A 17,500-nucleotide genomic window follows, 5' to 3' on the forward strand; every position below is an offset into this window, starting at 1 on the left:
CACGCCTGCTGGTGGAGTCTGAGGGAGTCATCACCTCGTCCTCGTCGATTGTACTGCTCGGGGAGGTCTTGAAGGAGTGTCGGCGGCGGTAGTACATCACCTCGGTCTGCACGCTGCGGTCCACGTACTCCGATGACAGCGAGTGGCTGAACAGGTGCCTACTGGAGAGGAACAAGAAGCTTATCAGTGAAACTCCATGGACTCTCAGCACAGCACTCCGACAGGCCGGGGTGCGTGTGCGTGTGAGGGCTAGCAGTGAGGTGGTGCGGGGTTTAGATTGTGGAGTGGTGTGGAGGGACGGGATAAGGAGGGAGTGGATCTTTGTGAGGCCGTGGTGGTTACGGTGAAGAAATGGCTGGATGGTGGCAGGATAAGGGTGGTGGTGGTGGTGGTGGTGGGCGTGGTGCAGTTGCTGAGTGAGGTCAGGTACTAGACGGTTCAGTCTTCTGGTTTGCATGTGTTAAATGGGAACGCTAAGAAATCTTTGTGGCTTAACTAACAACATTAGGATACCACGTGACAGTTTTTGATTGCATGGTTTAATCTACTTATATCGATAGACTTGCTGGAACATGTAAAATTATTAATGTTAAGTATTGCATGATTGCATGAATTGAATTTTTAAAAATTTTAGCATGCAGAAGTTTTTGAGTAAAAATGTCTACTAATACACGTATAGTGATGTGAAATACCTGTCAATCTAATAACGCCTACAAGTGCAATTATATGAAGTGATACACAAGTAATAAATCATGCACTGCCACGGTGAATAACAAACAATAAAAAATAAAGAACTAGAATTATATACAAGTATATATATATATATATATATATATATATATATATATATATATATATATATATATATATATATATATATATATATATATATATATATATATATATATATATATATATATATATATATATATATATATATATATATATATATATATATATACATATATTACACGCGCACAAATGACACAGAAAATAAAAAATAAAAAAAATGTTTTGCTACAAGCCAGAGGGAGCACAGTAACACACATAAAGACAGCGCACAAGTCTGCGCATTGAAATAGAGAAATAAAGAAGACCAGCTACCGTGGTTACCATAAGATGTAAAGATATAATATGCATGTAGTATTTTTACATACAGTTTGTGTATAGTCTTTGAATGTTACATTAGATAGAACGTTGGCTGTCTTGTTACAGTCAGCACTGCAGCGCAAAGGCTTCGTGTGTGTGTGTGTGTGTGTGTGTGTGTGTGTGTGTGTGTGTGTGTGTGTGTGTGTGTGTGTGTGTGTGTGTGTGTGTGTGTGTGTGCGTGTGCGCGCGCGCGCCCCACAACCCCATAGCACAAAGCACAAAGCAGTAAACAACTAAGAATAGCGACACAAGGCAAATATGAAGTAAAATCTGAAAGGATAATGCAATACAAGCTACGTAGTATTAGTGGCAGTGCTTCGGAACCAAAGCTGAAAGAGAAACGCTGAGGGGACAGTCCCGCCCACACCGCCTGGACCGTGTACCCAAGTGTGGACAGTGAAACGTGGCCCCAGAAATATATAATGAAAAAAACTGGAAAAAAGACAAACAAAAAAATAAAAAATCTACCTTGTAAACTCACGTACATTATTGTTATTACTACACTGCACTGGATACAGGATGCAGTGCACATTTTGGAGTGTTGTGAGCATGAAGTGTGAGGATGCTGCGGGGAAAGCAAAGACAGTATTGGAATAGAAGAGTGAGAGCGTGGACACAGCGTGCACAGTGAGTGGTGTTGAGTGGGATGACGAGGCGGGCGTGGGGTTCGTGGTTGTGTGGGGTGAGGGGCGGGGAGGCGGTGAAGGCAGGGAGAGGATGAGGCGATGGCGGCGGTAAGATGAAAGGTGTGAGGATTACTGTGTCTGCTTTCCTTTATTCTTTGCATCTTGAGTCACAACACTGCTGGTCTTGGGAAATGAAGGAAAATTGAATTGATATAACTTTTCACTGTGTGTGTGTGTATGTGTGTTTAAAAAAAAAATGTATTCCAAAGTATATTTTGTATTGGATTCCATAAAGTTAAAATACACCACCAAGAAAGGAGATGAATGGCAAACTGATTAATTGACTGATTGATGTAATGACGCAGCAACAAACGCAATAGGAGGAAGGGAAAGCCACTCACCTGGGGGAGGGGGGCTGGGAGTCCTCACGGGTGGGGGGCGAGTTGGAGGTGGAGAGCCTGCGCAGAGCCTCGCGTCGCTGGAACTCCACCTTGGCCATCTCAGTGGCGACCCAGTCTGGGATATCCGGGATGGCGTAGCTGATGCCGTACTTGAGGGCGATCATGGCGTGCTGCGGGAGGGAGGCACCGTCAACTCTCAGACTCCCCCGTTTTTTTTTTTTTTTCATGCACGAGTGATAAAATCTAAGGAAATACCCACATTCAACTATGAAGGGCACGTTAATTCAATTCTTAATCTAACATCAAAGATACTACGAATATTTTAGGCTGTTTTGAATGCCCATTAACTTTACTAGAGCTTTCTACATACACAAGTTGAATCTCTCTCTCTCTCTTTCTCTCTCTCTCTCTCTCTCTCTCTCTCTCTCTCTCTCTCTCTCTCTCTCTCTCTCTCTCTCTCTCTCTCTCTCTCTCTCTCTCTCTCTCACTCTTTCACCTCGAGCACCACGATGAGCAGGATGGTCTGGGCGGTGGACATGTGCGGGAACATGCGGTGCACCTGCCCGGAGAGGCCGATCAGAATGCAATTCACCATGATGCCCACCACGCCCATCAGCTCCATAGCGTCCTTGGGGAGTGGATAGAGAGAGAGACAGTTAGGCACATAGATAATAAGACGTTCTGGGTGGAAGAAGAAGGAGGTAGGTTATAAGATGCATAACTTCATGGTATCTTGTGGGAGAGAAGGATGAATGGATAAGTAATAACGTAGATTAATAGATAACTCATAGGGGGAGGAAAAGCTGGGGCGGTAGACAGATAAGATGATACGTAGATAACTCCATGGTATCCTAGGACGATAGATAAATAGATAGATAGATAGATAGATAGATAGACAAATAGATAGATTGATAGGTAGATAGGGACATAGGTTGGTATTCCTTTGTATTCCTCCTCCTCCTCCTCCTCCTCCTCCTCCTCCTCCTCCTCCTCCTCCTCCTCCTCCCTGCAATCCTTAAAGTTTCGCCATAAACTTCACCAAAAGCTTACCAAACGCTTCCAAGTCTCACCTGCCACACGCCGATGCTCTGGGCACGGTTGCCGAAGGGCCGCTGGAACACGCAGCACAACTTGAAGGCGTCGGAGCGAATCTCTATCAGGTTGTTGAGAAAGGCGCAGGTGGCGGCGAGCGGGAAGGCCGAGGAAAAGAGCGTGACGTAGCCGAACTGAATGAACATCTCCAAGTAGTCCTCGAAGGTGCCCTCGTACTGGGAAAGGCAGGAACAGTCAAGCGTGGTGAAGCTAACCCCACATAACTTAATCTAATGTAACCTAATTTCTCCTATCCTAACCTTACCTTACCAGAGGAATACCAGATGAATGAACATCTGGTATTCCTCGAAGGTGTCTTCGTACTAAACGGTTTCACTGCAATACGAAACAATTAGCAGCACCAGAAAAAATACGTGAAGTCTTTATAAGGATCTACAAGAAAGTTAACGATGAAAAAGTATACATTTTGCAATTTCTTCTCGGTTCAAAGATTGGATGTGGCTGTAGAACAAGTAAAGACATCTCAAAGTGATTAGTGAAAGGGTTAATCTAACTTAATTTAATCTCACTTAACCTAACCTTACTTAATCTAAGTGAATGAACATCCCCAGGTACTCCTCGAAGGTAGACGGAGGGAATTAAACATGGAGCTAACCTAACCTAACCTAGCCTAGCTTAATTTAACCTAACCTAACTTAACAAAACCCAGCGCAATCTAGCTTAACCTAACCTAACACATATTTTTGGAAAGAAGTGTGAATATACGAAGTATGGAGAGAGAGAGAGAGAGAGAGAGAGAGAGAGAGAGAGAGAGAGAGAGAGAGAGAGAGAGAGAGAGAGAGAGAGAGAGAGAGAGAGAGAGAGAGATGGTGTGGTGTAAGAGATAGGGAGAAAGGAGAGAGGTGTGTGTTGATGGAATTTCTTTTTCCTTTTCTTTCCATTGTTAAGGAGTCCAGCCAAGGGGGGACAAAGAAAAAAAAAAAAAAGGTTATTTTTCCCGGCGTTTCCAAGAAGTTAGTTGAAGAGTCTCCAGAAAGTTGGGCGTGATTGAATGTAGCAGCACAAAGGAAGCTGCAAGAAGCCATCAGACCTATACGTGATGGTACCTTTATAAAACATACCATCATACATCAACTTAATAACTGTTCCAGGGAAGTTATGTATTCCTTTTATAAGTTTCCTATTGACTCGGTAGTAACAATCTGAGTACTGAGTCTATTGCAGTCATCTACCAGTGTACTTGAGAACCGGTTTAATACTTACTATTACTGCCTTTAAATCTAACTTCATGAAGCTTGAACCTGATACTTGTCCAATCTTAATAGCCTTAACGATCTTTCCTGCTATTATCCTTGTCCTTTATACCACTTAGATACCTCCATCAGATCATCTCTTAATCTACACCTTACTAACGAGTGCAAATTAGTGATAAAGACGTAGATTAAGAAGGTAAGCAAATGGCATAAATCAAGCGTGATAATTATGAACACGGACAACTATGAAAAGGAGTGATGTTGAGAGAGAGAGAGAGAGAGAGAGAGAGAGAGAGAGAGAGAGAGAGAGAGAGAGAGAGAGAGAGAGAGAGAGAGAGAGAGAGAGTAGTGTGGTAAGAAGGATAGACATAGAGGGGAGAGCAGTGAATGGATATGCATACTTTAAAGTGTCAGGGAGTCTGGCTAAAGGCGAAAAAGATAATAAATAAAATAAATAAAACCATACTCATTTTTACCGCTCCTGAAAACTCAGTCACAAAAAGAATTCCCGGAAAGTTAGACAATTTAGTTTGGAGGACGTCTTGATACTTCTCTCACAAATAGTTCAGCTGCAAGGAAGAATGAAAAAAAAGAAAGAAAAAGAACAGTAATAGGGAGAGCTGAAGATATGAAAGATGTGAAATAAAGGACCTCCGACTACTTTCAAAGGGATCTTGCTATGTACACTGCTTTTTAAGGATGTTTTTGACGGTTCTAGTGACAGATTAACAAGACTTCTACATTATTATCAGGAGAAACACTCTTGAGAACTCGGCTAATCATCTCTGTGGCCTTTGAGGATAGTCGTGATGAGAGAGCAAAGCGTTTCAGAACATAGGCCGTCAGTGCAGTCAGTACTCATTGTGGTTACCATAGGGAGACTGGAGGATAGAGTATTGAATGATGTTGATGGTGGCCAGGGAGCAACACTAAGCAGCAAAATGGTACTAAATTATAAGTTTCATAAAACAATCGAGGTGACGAAGCTTATGAAAATGTAAATATAATAATATAATAATGACATTCGTTTCCTTCTACTAACATTATCCTGCCTCTCACCGTTACTTACAAATACTGTCTCACTACTCTGGTTGAAATAACTGAAGCTAAATGATAAATTTATTGCGTTTCAATCATTTAATCATGTACGTAGGAGAAAGATATCATGAGCTATCTTCAAATCAGTGTGTCTAATATGTAAGAGTATGATCTCTCTCCAATAGTTAACCTCAAAGTTTTATTCCATTCTTAATTCTTAGTGTTCAAGCTTGCGGTGAAGAACTATGAGTGTGGTATTGTTTTATCTTACTGAACATAGGAATATATGGAAATCTGAAAAAAAAGGAGTGTGTAAAACATATACTTAATACGTATATCCACCATACTTTCACCTCTCATTGCTTAAGTTTGGGATGAAGGAGTGAGTGTGGAACTGAATGATCTAATTGAACATAAGAGCATAACACAAGTACAACCCCTATTTAAAACAGCCATGCATAATTTTTGTCTACGAGTATCTACCATTTAAAAAAAACTTTATTAACTCGTCACTAATAACCTGATTACCGAGTCTATTCCTGTCACCCAACATTGTACTTGTGAACTAGTTTCTTGCCATGCTGAGTGTACTGGAGGTGCTGTAGAGGACAGGACGGGGGAGGTGCATGACGCCAAGTATTGATCGCAGTTTCATTTATCGACTTGCTGGTTTTTCCGTGATTGGTGTTGTGTTATCCTGGTCTTTCCTGCTTGTCTCTTCTCTTTAACATGGACACCTGCTGCCTCTGTGTTGCCTCACCGCATTCACTGCCTCATGCGTGTGGGAAGGTCATCGATGTGCTGTTTGCCACTGATAAATCTATGCTCGTGTATTTTTTTCACCTTTTACCTTTCAATGTTTTTCTTTCTGGCTGTTTGCTGTTCGCCAATTTGTCAGTCTATTTAATATTTATGTGTCTGACTTTTCTTATATGTATTTATCCATGTATCTATTTCTCTGTCTGTTTATTTATCTAACTATCGATATATCTATCTGTCTGTCTTTGTCTGTCTATCTGTCTATCTATTATTTCTTTATGTGTATATGTATGTATGTAATTATGCATGTATGTATATATCTATGTGTGTGTGTGTGTGTGTGTGTGTGTGTGTGTGTGTGTTTGTTAGTATCTCTTTGTCTGTCTATCTGTTTGCTTGTCTGTCTGTCTGTATCTATCTATTTATCTATCTATCTATCTGTTTCTATCCATCTACAAACCTACCTATCTGTCTACCTTCCTACCTAACCACCCATCTATCTATCTGTCTATCTATCTATCTATCTATCTATCTGTCTATCTATCTATCTATCTATCCATCTATCTTCTTGTCTATTAGTCTATCTGTCCATCCAGCCACCTATCCATCTATCTCTCAGCGGTACCTCATCATTCACCCACCACGCCACAACTCACCCTGGACATGTTGCACTCCACTTCTGCCTGACTCACGATGCGGCTTTTGCTGGATCCCCGCGCCAGGCAAGGGTCCCCGTCCCGGCTCTTGCCCACCTTGGCCTCCCCGTCCTCGCTCTTCGCCGCCCCGACCTGTGTGTTCTCCCCCTTATTGTCGTCCTCCTCGTCCTCTTCTTCCAGCACCTGCAATGTGAGGGAGTTGATGTGAGATATTTAACAGATAGATAGACAGGTAGATAGATGGATAGATAGATAGATGAGTAGAGGCCATTGTATTATATTGTATTTCGTTGCAATGGTTGTCTCGTATTTTTAAGGAATAAAACTATTCGCTGAGTACAAAGTGTTTAAAGAGTTGTAGGTGATTATGGGAGAAACTGTGCCGTCCATGTATAGAGTTAGCAGCTGGAAAGAGGGAAGGTATTGGCGAAAGCTATACATAACGCTGAACTCCATGAAAGCTGTTTTAACAGAAGAAACGTGGAGCTTTCAGTTGAGATTTTTTAGTGAAGGTTAGTCCAAGATGTTCGGTGTTGAGGAGGGAAATGGGTATTGGCAGATTTGTGAAATAAATCAAAGTAGTAGTGTAAGGAATCGTATTATCAGGAAGTGGCAATATTCTACTTTCCTCGTAATAATTCGTCAGTCTACCTCATTCCAATTTCGTCGAAATGTTACAGAAAGAACCGCACCGCTGCTTCATCCTGTGTTTTCTTACGCCACTAACTCCACTTGTCCATTATAGTAGTTCTTAAGGTGTGCAAATAATTCAATAATTGGCCGTACAGTTAACCTGCATCTTGGCAGCATTATTTCGTGTGATAATCATGTTATTCTCTCGTATTTACCGAGTACGCTAACTCTGACAGAATATTGATGTAGCAAAGCCATGGTCTGTAATCAAGTAAACTGCTACCCTCACTTTCCTGTCAGTAAGTTGCCAGTTTCATGTGTCAGGATGTATTCGGCGGTCAGGCAGGCACACTCATTTATCAGCAAATGTTCCCCTTACATAAGAAAGACAGCCAGTAAAGCCCTTGTGTCCGCCTCACGCACCTGTGTATCATTGCCGGCGGGCTGAGGGGGGTTCTCCTGCGGCCAGTCCTGCTGCTTGTTCTCCTCGGACGGGGAGAGGGCGCCGTACAAGTCGAAGCTTAACTTGGCCAGCTTGAACTGCTCCAGGAGGTACGGGATGCACGACTCCTTGATGTTGCCCACCACTTGCCTCGTCAGGAGCAGCGCCGCCAGTTGCTGTAAAGGGCGTGAGGGTGAAACTAGGGTTTTTTTTTTTTTTATGGAAGAAGGGTTCTGCTGACCAAGGGCAACAAAAAGGAGGAAAAAATCAAACCCACTGAGAAGAGAAAGGCCCACTGAGAAAAAAACGGCTCACTGAGAAGAAAGAAAAAAAAAACACTGAAAATAAAAAAAAAAAGGCTCACTGATTGGACGTGCTATTGGGCATTACTTTCGTTTAGGGCAGTGTGAGGGAGTGCTGGAAAGACAGCTTTATTTGAGTATGTGTGAGGTGCAGGTTATGATGGTGGGGTGAAGGGTGAAGCAAGAAATGCGTTGTGCAGGGCATCAGTGTGTGTGTGTGTGTGTGTGTGTGTGTGTGTGTGTGTGTATGTGTAGAGGGGTGGCAGTGAATGTGTCGCTGTAACTACTAGGGGCTAGGTTTAGGGTAAATAATTCTCTCTCTCTCTCTCTCTCTCTCTCTCTCTCTCTCTCTCTCTCTCTCTCTCTCTCTCTCTCTCTCTCTCTCTCTCTCTCTCTCTCTCTCTCTCTCTCTCTCATCTGTAAATAAACATTGCGCCATCGTTCAATAATCAAGCACTGTATTTCACATCACTTCAACCAAAAGCGCATACAACCACACCTGTACAAGCCTTCCCCTTCCTCACCTCCTTTAATCTCTCCATGTCCTGAAGGTAGAAGGCGATGTAGAAGAGTGACAGGAACGAGTTGACGAAGCGAAACTGAAAAATTAAAAAGTGTAGAGGTTAGCGCCGAGTCTCCCCACAGCCCTCCCCTTTTTTTAATGTTACTTTTCTTTACAAAGCCTCACGTCACTTTAATGTGTATACAAAATTGACTGAAGCAGAGATGGTAATGATGAAAGACGCTGGTAGATTTCTTATAAGCCATCTTTTGTATTACGGATGGCAGTCTAAGAACTGATAAAACTCTTTTTTTTTTTTTTCACAGCAGGTGTGTCGTCGTGTTTCCAAGAATCCTGAAAGACAAGGATGGCTTGCAGTGTTTTGATATTCTTGGTCAGTATTCTTAAACATTTCAGCAATTTTTTATTTACATTTACCATTGTGTAGAGGATCTTGTCAGAGTTTTCAAGGGTGTTTTGAGGAATCTAATTGGAGTTTACTGCATTTATTAAGCTAGAGGTGACGTAAATGAGCTCTCAAAGGTGTTTTCATGATTCTAATGATAGTTTACTACTCTTACTGAGTTGTCGTAGAAGTAACTGAAGTTTTCAAGGGTGTTTTCGTGACTATAATGATAGTTTAAAAATATTTACCTAGCTGCAGTGGAAGCTATTGGAGTTTTCAGGAGTTTTCGTGATTTCAATGATTGTTTAACAATACTCTGAGCTACCTATTGGAAAAGTATCCGTGAGAACTCCAGTAATGATCTCTGTGGCCTTTCAGAATATTCCATACGTGAGGCAAAAGCGTCTAAGGGTACGGAGGCTTAAGCTGTCACCTTCTGGCCTCACCTTTACTATCGTATTAGCTCAGTGCCTGGATAATCTCTCTCTCTCTCTCTCTCTCTCTCTCTCTCTCTCTCTCTCTCTCTCTCTCTCTCTCTCTCTCTCTCTCTCTCTCTCTCTCTCTCTCTCTATCTATCTATCTATCTATCTATCTCTCTCTCTTTCTGGACAAACAGCTCTTGCATCGTGACTACTTTCATTTACATTTACGATACAGACTTTCCTCTTCCCTCCTCTATCATACAATTTTCCCACGACACCAAGAAGAAAAAATATTGTCGTCTGAGGAGGGCAAGTCTGACTCATCCTTCACCACAAACTGTACGAAACTGCCCCTAGTGACTCACCACTGCCAGCTTAATGATGAGGTGGTTCTGGTAGGCTTCCTCCACGCGGTAGTTTTCTGAAAGGAAAAAATCAATTAATCAACCAACACCTCAGACAATTTTTACTGCCCCGCCGCCGCCGCTCCGTCATTTGCGTTACAGCGCGTCCCTAGCGGCTCTTTGCCTCTTTGTTGTGTTGTGTCCCTCATCGACCTCCCCCGGCAAGGCAGGGGTGTTCGTGTCTGTCCGGCCAGCACGTCAGTCTCTTTTTAAAGGGAATCGAAGCCGTGCCCCTCAATTTTACATGATATTTACGGTCACTTGTTGTTGTTGTTGTATTTGCAGTCGTCTTGTGATGTTCTTGTTGCGCTTTGAAATTTACTAACTGCGTGGGTTTGAAATTGAGATGACTGAAACGAAATATTTGAATTACTGTTGTTGCTGCTGCTGTTACTGCTGCTTTTGTTGTTGTTGTTGTTGTTGTTGTTGTTGTTGTTCTTGTTATATTGGCAGCCATCTTGTAGCATTTCGTACTTACAGACAGCGTTGGTTTATAATTAAGATTATTAAGAAGCGAATTATTAGGGTTACTGTTGTTACTGTTATTGTTGTATTGACAGTCATCTTGTCATACGAGTATTCTTGTAGTATTTTGAATTCACAAGCTGCGGTTTGTAATTAAAGTGATTGGGAAACGAAATATTAGAGTTACTGTTTTTGTTGTTGTTGTTGCTGTAGTTGTTGTTGTTGGTGGTGGTGGTGGTGGTGATGGTGGTGGTAGTGGTGGTGGTGTTGTATTGACAGGCGTGTTGTCATATTCTTGCAATATCTTGCTACTCACAGACCACGTGACTTAATAATTACGATGATCAAAAGGCGAAATAATTGCGTTACTGTCGCTACGTTTCATCATGAGGGGGCAGAGGATAGAGTGAGTCACGGCATCGCAACAGTAAGGTCATGAGGTGCCCGCTAGGATTACGAGAGCGAGATATTGCTTTATCTGAGAAACTGCTTTCACCCAGATCGAATTGATAATCTTTAAACCTCTAACCGTGCACAGAGCTATCCTGTCTCCTGTGGCATAAGGGAGTAACAGTGGCGTGGTTATGTCTGACTTCACTCGGGCATCGCAGGTCAGTAGCAAGAGTGGCTGAGGAACGCAGTGGTGAAGTCGTATGATGTCGCCGATTACTGTGCAAGTTCTGTGGGTGACAAACGCTCACGGTATAACTCCGAGCCTTCCTTGTGAAATGGAGGAGGAAACTTGGAACACGCACATCGTAGGTCGGTAACAAGAGTGGCTGAGGAACGCTGTTGTAGTCGTATGATGCTGGAGATAATTGTGCGAGTTCTGTGGGTGACAAGCTCTCAGGGTATTTCTACGAGCCTTATGTGTGAAGCGGAGAATGAGACTTGGGAGTGAGTGCCGCAGTAGAGTGATGAGGACAGGGAGATTGCCTTGTTTTGCCAATGTGGCGAGAAATGTTAAGAATAGCTTGGTGAGGCGTGTTTAATAGGGTTAGATACTTGCAAGTAGAAGGTAGACTGGCTGCAGATAATCCAAAGAAAACACCATTAAATGCTCTAAGAATAGATTTTAAAACCAGAGAAAAAGAGAAGAGAAAATATGCAATGTACTAAAGTGATGGTGAAGCATGGAATCAAGCGTTGTGTTTGCTACCAATGACAATGGTGATGTTGACAGTGATGATGATGATGATGTAATATAGGTGTAGACTGAGATGCCCGGGTTATAAAACATGCTACTGTTGTTTTAAATTGAGATTAGGACAAGTTCAGGACGTTGATCGCGCTCCTTTACATTTTACAGGGATCAGAAATTTAATTATGCTTTTATGACCCTTTCACTGCCAGAGATATATGTTTCCTTAACCATAAACCGCTATTGAAGTATTCCTCTTTGTTCAGGAGACATTATACTAGCTAGACGATAGAAAATAAACTGTTCTAACAAATCTTCTTTCTTATGGCGCTTGAAGAGATTTTGCAGTGATTTTTTTGGTTGTGAATTGTAGTATATCGTAGTGAAAGAGCCTTGATATTTTGTTGTTGATATTTTAGTCAGTGTTGGCAAGACGACAAGACACGACTCGGCTCGGCTCGGTGGGCAACTTTCCTGAACATTGGCCACCGATCCTTGCTGGGGATTGGTTTTCAATACAAGGGGAAAAAATGTATCGGAACACTCGGCAACACTAAACAATACGTATCTCAACTTTGAAGGCGCCCAACGAGAGGCTCATTGATTGCAGCCCGCTCAATACTTGATCCCAGATGAAGACGACGAAAAGTTTTCCTCTTACTGGGTACTTGCCTGGCGGAAAGGACACACACACACACACACACACACACACACACACACACACACACACACACACAGACAGACACACACACACAGACACACACACACACACACACACACACACACACACACACACACACACCTAGGTCGTTGAGCCACACTGCCAGCTTGGTGTAGCCCTCATCGAAGGCTGAGATGGTGAGGGCCATGAGCACCTTTGGGGCGTAGGACAGGTAGAAGGTGTACTCGTGCTCCGTGATGAAGGCGTCACACAGGTCCTGCACACACAGTAGTAAGGCAATACAAGGTTGTGAACAGATTTATACTCGTGTACCCGAAAAAAAAAATAACAGTAAGACTATACAAGTTTATGAATATTGGTTTGTATTCGTGTATCCACAAAGGCTTTTCTTTTATTTATCGACTTTTGTATAAAGCTGTCGTGACCTCCACTGTGCTAAGTTGTATATCTTTCGGCATTACTTTCTTTGAGAACCCAAATCATTTAAGAATGCGGCCCGATAACTTAAACAGTCCTTAGTGTATATATATATATATATATATATATATATATATATATATATATATATATATATATATATATATATATATATATATATATATATATATATATATATATATATATATATATATATATAATCATTAGCCACAGCATATATTGAATTTCTAGCCATAGTATATATTACATTATTAGTCTTAATATATATTGAATCATTAGTCTTAGTATATATTGAAGTATTACCTTTAATATATATCAAATTATTAGTCTTAGAATATACTGAGTCATTAGCCTTAGTATATATTGAACTGTTAGCCCTAGTCACGTGTCACTACCCACCTGGAGCTGGAGGATGAGGAGCATGACCACGAAGACCACCAAGAGGCAGCCCAGGACTACAGGGAGCGTGATCAGGTAGCGGGTGAGGTTCCTGCGCCAGGCGGGGTACTCGGGCTCCAAGCGGCCCGTCACCCCGCTCACCCGTAGCTCGCCCTGCACAGCCAGCCAGCAGTCAACTAAGAGGCTACTACTCGACTTCGCTCACAGGGGGGACAGAGGGATGTGTTAAGATGGCAGTGAGTGTTTGCGTTTGCTGCTTAACATTGATAGTGTTGGAGATATTCAAGGGTTCTGAGGGACGACACTCATACACCGTACATTTGCGTCTATTTAGGAAAGATTTGTGTACATTTTGTCTGTGTTCAGTCTGTATCTCTAGTGGTCTGAGAATTTTGCCAGCGTAATATTAGTATATGTTGGAGATATTCAAGGGTTCAGAGGGATGAGACTCATACAACGTACATTTCCGTTTATTTAGAAAAGTATTCATATATCTCAATTCAATTTGTATCTCGAGTGGTCTAAGAATTTTACCGATCCGTGGTGATGTCTCAGTAGTTCCCTTCGTGATGAGGTTATCGTCTATGCTTGTGAATATGTAACGTGTGGCTTGAATCCAGGCATCGGGCGCACATTCCATCAGGTTGTTTATCCTCTTTTATTGACTAGTCGATAAATTAATATCTGGAGAACCTGTAGCATTGACGGTGTGAACGTAAAGGTCTGCCGTGCGTGGTGCAGTGTGAGGGTTTTTGTCACCACAACTCAAAGGATATGGCGGCAGAGACGAGCACCGCGACCAAGTTTATGTCCCCGCGTTTGCTTACCTCCTCCGATACTTGGCTCGGGAAATGTGATGGACTGCTGAATTTATTTTTGTATACCGAATAAGCTATGTCGTAGTAAAAGTATCTCTTTGAAGCACCGTCAAATTTGGCTTGGGTGTGAGCAAATGAGATATGAACCTTGTTTGAAAGCTTAGGAACAAAGTAACGAGTCTAGATGACTGAGTTTATACTGACTGAATTATTGACGCCGCAACATCGAAGTCATATAACGTTGCATTCATAAAAGTAAAAGATGTCAATAAAGTATGAATAAGCTAAGAGAAAAATCCAATGTATTATAACAAACATAATAATAAGTAATCTCGGTAACTAAAAAGTGACATTATTTGATCATAATTTATGGAGAGCGCCAGCCTTCCCCACTAAAAGAAGATTGACAAAGTTCCGTCTTCCTCACAGGAAAGGCATCGCTCTCGCAGGTCCTTCAGACGGGGACACTCTACCAGCAGGCGCGGCTCAGTCAGGGAACTAGGCGGTCATCATAATAAGGCGGTGCCCCAGAGACGTGAGGTAACCTTGTCTGTTTGTACACGCCGCGAGAATAAGAGTGGTTCGCAGGTCACCAAACAAGGACCTGCCAGTGCTGATGTGTACTTGTGTCCGCCGCGAGAAAATTATATTCGATGAATTAAGTATGACTATATATTTTTCACAGGTAGTTTACGCATAGCACACCGATGTTATGATTGCTACAAGAGTCTTAACTGTGTGAGGATGGAAGAATTCACTAATGCCTCAAGTAGGGTATTACTTTCTGGAGTGATATGCTATTGTTGTTAGGTTCTACCATTACCAGGTATTACGTAATGTACACAATGTAAGCAACACATGTCTATTAGTCAGGAGCTGTACTGCTGACACACCTCATCATGGTGGTGAGTCCTGACACAGTGAAGGGAGTGCACACAGACAGACACACACTAGACAGACCTGCACCATGCACACACAAACACTCTCCGATAATATACTTGCTACTCTAAATATATTCATTAAATATTCTCTGTTCAAAATGCAAGAGGAAAAACATTTTTTTACAAAAGTTGTTAAATACGAGTGTCCTTGGAAGAGTAAAAAAAGTACATTTAAACACTTAAAAAGTTTAAAAATTTATAATGGTGTTAAAATTTTTTAGCGCCGAGTGAGCAGGATCGGCACGGGAAGCTCCCGAGGCAGACAGGTACCACTTTGTGAACGGGAAAAAAAGCTACTCTTAGAATGCAGCCTGAGCTGTATGCCATGAATGCCACCAATGCGTCAACGCGCAGCCATGCATCTGAGGGAAGGGACGAGGTTACTTGAGAGTCACATGAGAGAGATGGCTGGAAGACCAAGCTACGCTAGTGAAGACGTCACTCAGCACATGCCTACAGTGACCTTCAGTACTGGCTATACTAAGACTCGGAACACTAGCCACGTTACTAGTTAAACCGACGCCCAGAGGCTCAACAAATTACTAGTTAATCCACTCAGTACCAGTCACAGGACTCGCTGCTAGCTACGATCACTTGGCAGTGTGTACTCACCCTGTCCACCTATGACCCAGGGGGGAGATAATAGGGTCAGGGTCAGCTACGTGGGTCAAAGTGGAGAACGTTACGTTTACGACTCGTGTTGGAACCTTATGGACAGCCTACAGTGTCCCAAGCGTGACTTACTGGCCACGTGTATGTCCAATCTTATTGGCCTGCCAAAACTTACATCATATATATATATATATATATATATATATATATATATATATATATATATATATATATATATATATATATATATATATATATATATATATATATATATATATATATATATATATATATATATATATATATATATATATATATATATATATATATATATATATATATATATATATATATATATATATATATATATATATATATATATATATATACAATTTTCATAAGGTATACCTTATATCCTTATATCATTGCTTATGCTACTTATAATACATATTTACATATTTTATTTAGATGTTTAATGGCAAGAAAATTAATAAACATATACACACACACACGCACAAACAAATGCACAAGTATAATACGCATTGATGTCTACGATTCTGAGACTGTTGTAAGCCATAACATGTGATTGCGCAGGTGACGCAACATGGAAACCTTTTTGGTGTTTTCACCAGAGAGTGATGCAGGTGACACCTGTACGAGGAAGCCACAGGTGTAACATGGCATCATGAAACAGAAATTCCTGTTTTTCATCGTAATCGGAGCAGATACCAATGCAGATTCCGCTTCAAATGGATTTGTTTTCTGGCGTCATGTAAAGACCTTAGTGGAAGGCAAAGCCGCTTGCAACTGGTGAATAGCTGTGCTCTTCATTACTAGGAGTTGATCGGAGATAATCCTGATATGCCGGCACGTGTAAGGCGAGGAATGTGTCCAGAGCTGCACCTTCCGCTGCACCTCCACTGTCAACCAGCTCTGAACATTCACTGTAAATGATGAGATTGTAAAACAGCATACTTTCACTTGCCGATGTTTGTCGAGACTTCGATGGGAAATCTTGGGTTTTCTTTGCCTCTTAGTGCTTTCAAATATTGATAATATTGACAATTTTCGCTTGTGATTTGTGGCTTACAAAAGTCCCGACGTCGTCAGACATCTCATTGAATCACTTATATATATATATATATATATATATATATATATATATATATATATATATATATATATATATATATATATATATATATATATATATATATATATATATATATATAAACACACACACATACACACACACACACACACACACACACCGCCATTAGCTGTGCCGTTTTACGTTCATTATTTCGATCCAATACTCTTTCATTTTTTTTCTTCTTTAAGATATAGCACATATCATATGAAAAATATCTGATTATGCGGCGAGGCTGGTGACGCATGTACTGATGTGTTGAGATGCGAGACATCTTTTTGAAGTATCAGATTTTCTTCGATTATATTATCGAAATTTCCAAAGATGTCACGAAGTTACCTCCGAAAACACTTCAGCAAACGTGACATTACTTCCACAAAAAAAAAAAAAAAAATCAACATGATACTAAAAAAATCACCAAATTGTATCACTCGAATAAAAAAAAACTCTTAATAGATCAAAATTTGATTATTAATGTACTGGGGAGGTGAAAAGCGGGGCCTTGTTGTGATCACTTTCGCGACGACCCCGGTGACACCCTGGCCTTGTTGTGTCTGCAGGTGTCTCAGCCGAGAGCGTAAACACCGAGCCCGAACAAAATAGTGTTGCTTTATCAAAAATATATAAGAGTATTTTCCAAAACACCGTGCATTCGAGAAAAAAATTCAGAATAAAAACCGGTATATATATATATATATATATATATATATATATATATATATATATATATATATATATATATATATATATATATATATATATATATATATATATATATATATATATATATATAAAATACCTGCTCGTG

General features: G+C 41.0%; 1 protein-coding gene across 7 annotated transcripts in view; it reads right to left on the minus strand.

Annotated features, from left to right (window-relative positions):
* LOC135115026 (anoctamin-8-like) overlaps positions 1–17,500 on the minus strand; it is a 127,675-nt gene that overhangs the window by 3,073 nt on the left and 107,102 nt on the right. For 5 of the 7 annotated variants that reach the window (XM_064031477.1, XM_064031459.1, XM_064031486.1 and 2 more), the window contains 10 exons: positions 13,172–13,366; positions 12,455–12,590; positions 10,008–10,063; positions 8,837–8,911; positions 7,992–8,186; positions 6,936–7,118; positions 3,247–3,444; positions 2,673–2,804; positions 2,177–2,346; positions 1–161 (listed from right to left, as the gene is read on the minus strand). The exon at positions 1–161 is cut by the window's left edge and continues 3,073 nt beyond it. In XM_064031477.1, the coding sequence (XP_063887547.1) occupies positions 1–161; positions 2,177–2,346; positions 2,673–2,804; positions 3,247–3,444; positions 6,936–7,118; positions 7,992–8,186; positions 8,837–8,911; positions 10,008–10,063; positions 12,455–12,590; positions 13,172–13,366 (1,501 nt within the window). Of the gene's footprint in view, positions 162–1,634; positions 1,715–2,176; positions 2,347–2,672; positions 2,805–3,246; positions 3,445–6,935; positions 7,119–7,991; positions 8,187–8,836; positions 8,912–10,007; positions 10,064–12,454; positions 12,591–13,171; positions 13,367–17,500 lie in introns of all 7 variants that reach the window. The other 2 variants (XM_064031512.1, XM_064031469.1) reach the window with 2 other exon arrangements.

This window comes from Scylla paramamosain, chromosome 2 (assembly GCF_035594125.1).
Source record: "Scylla paramamosain isolate STU-SP2022 chromosome 2, ASM3559412v1, whole genome shotgun sequence".
Lineage (NCBI taxonomy): Eukaryota > Metazoa > Arthropoda > Malacostraca > Decapoda > Portunidae > Scylla > Scylla paramamosain.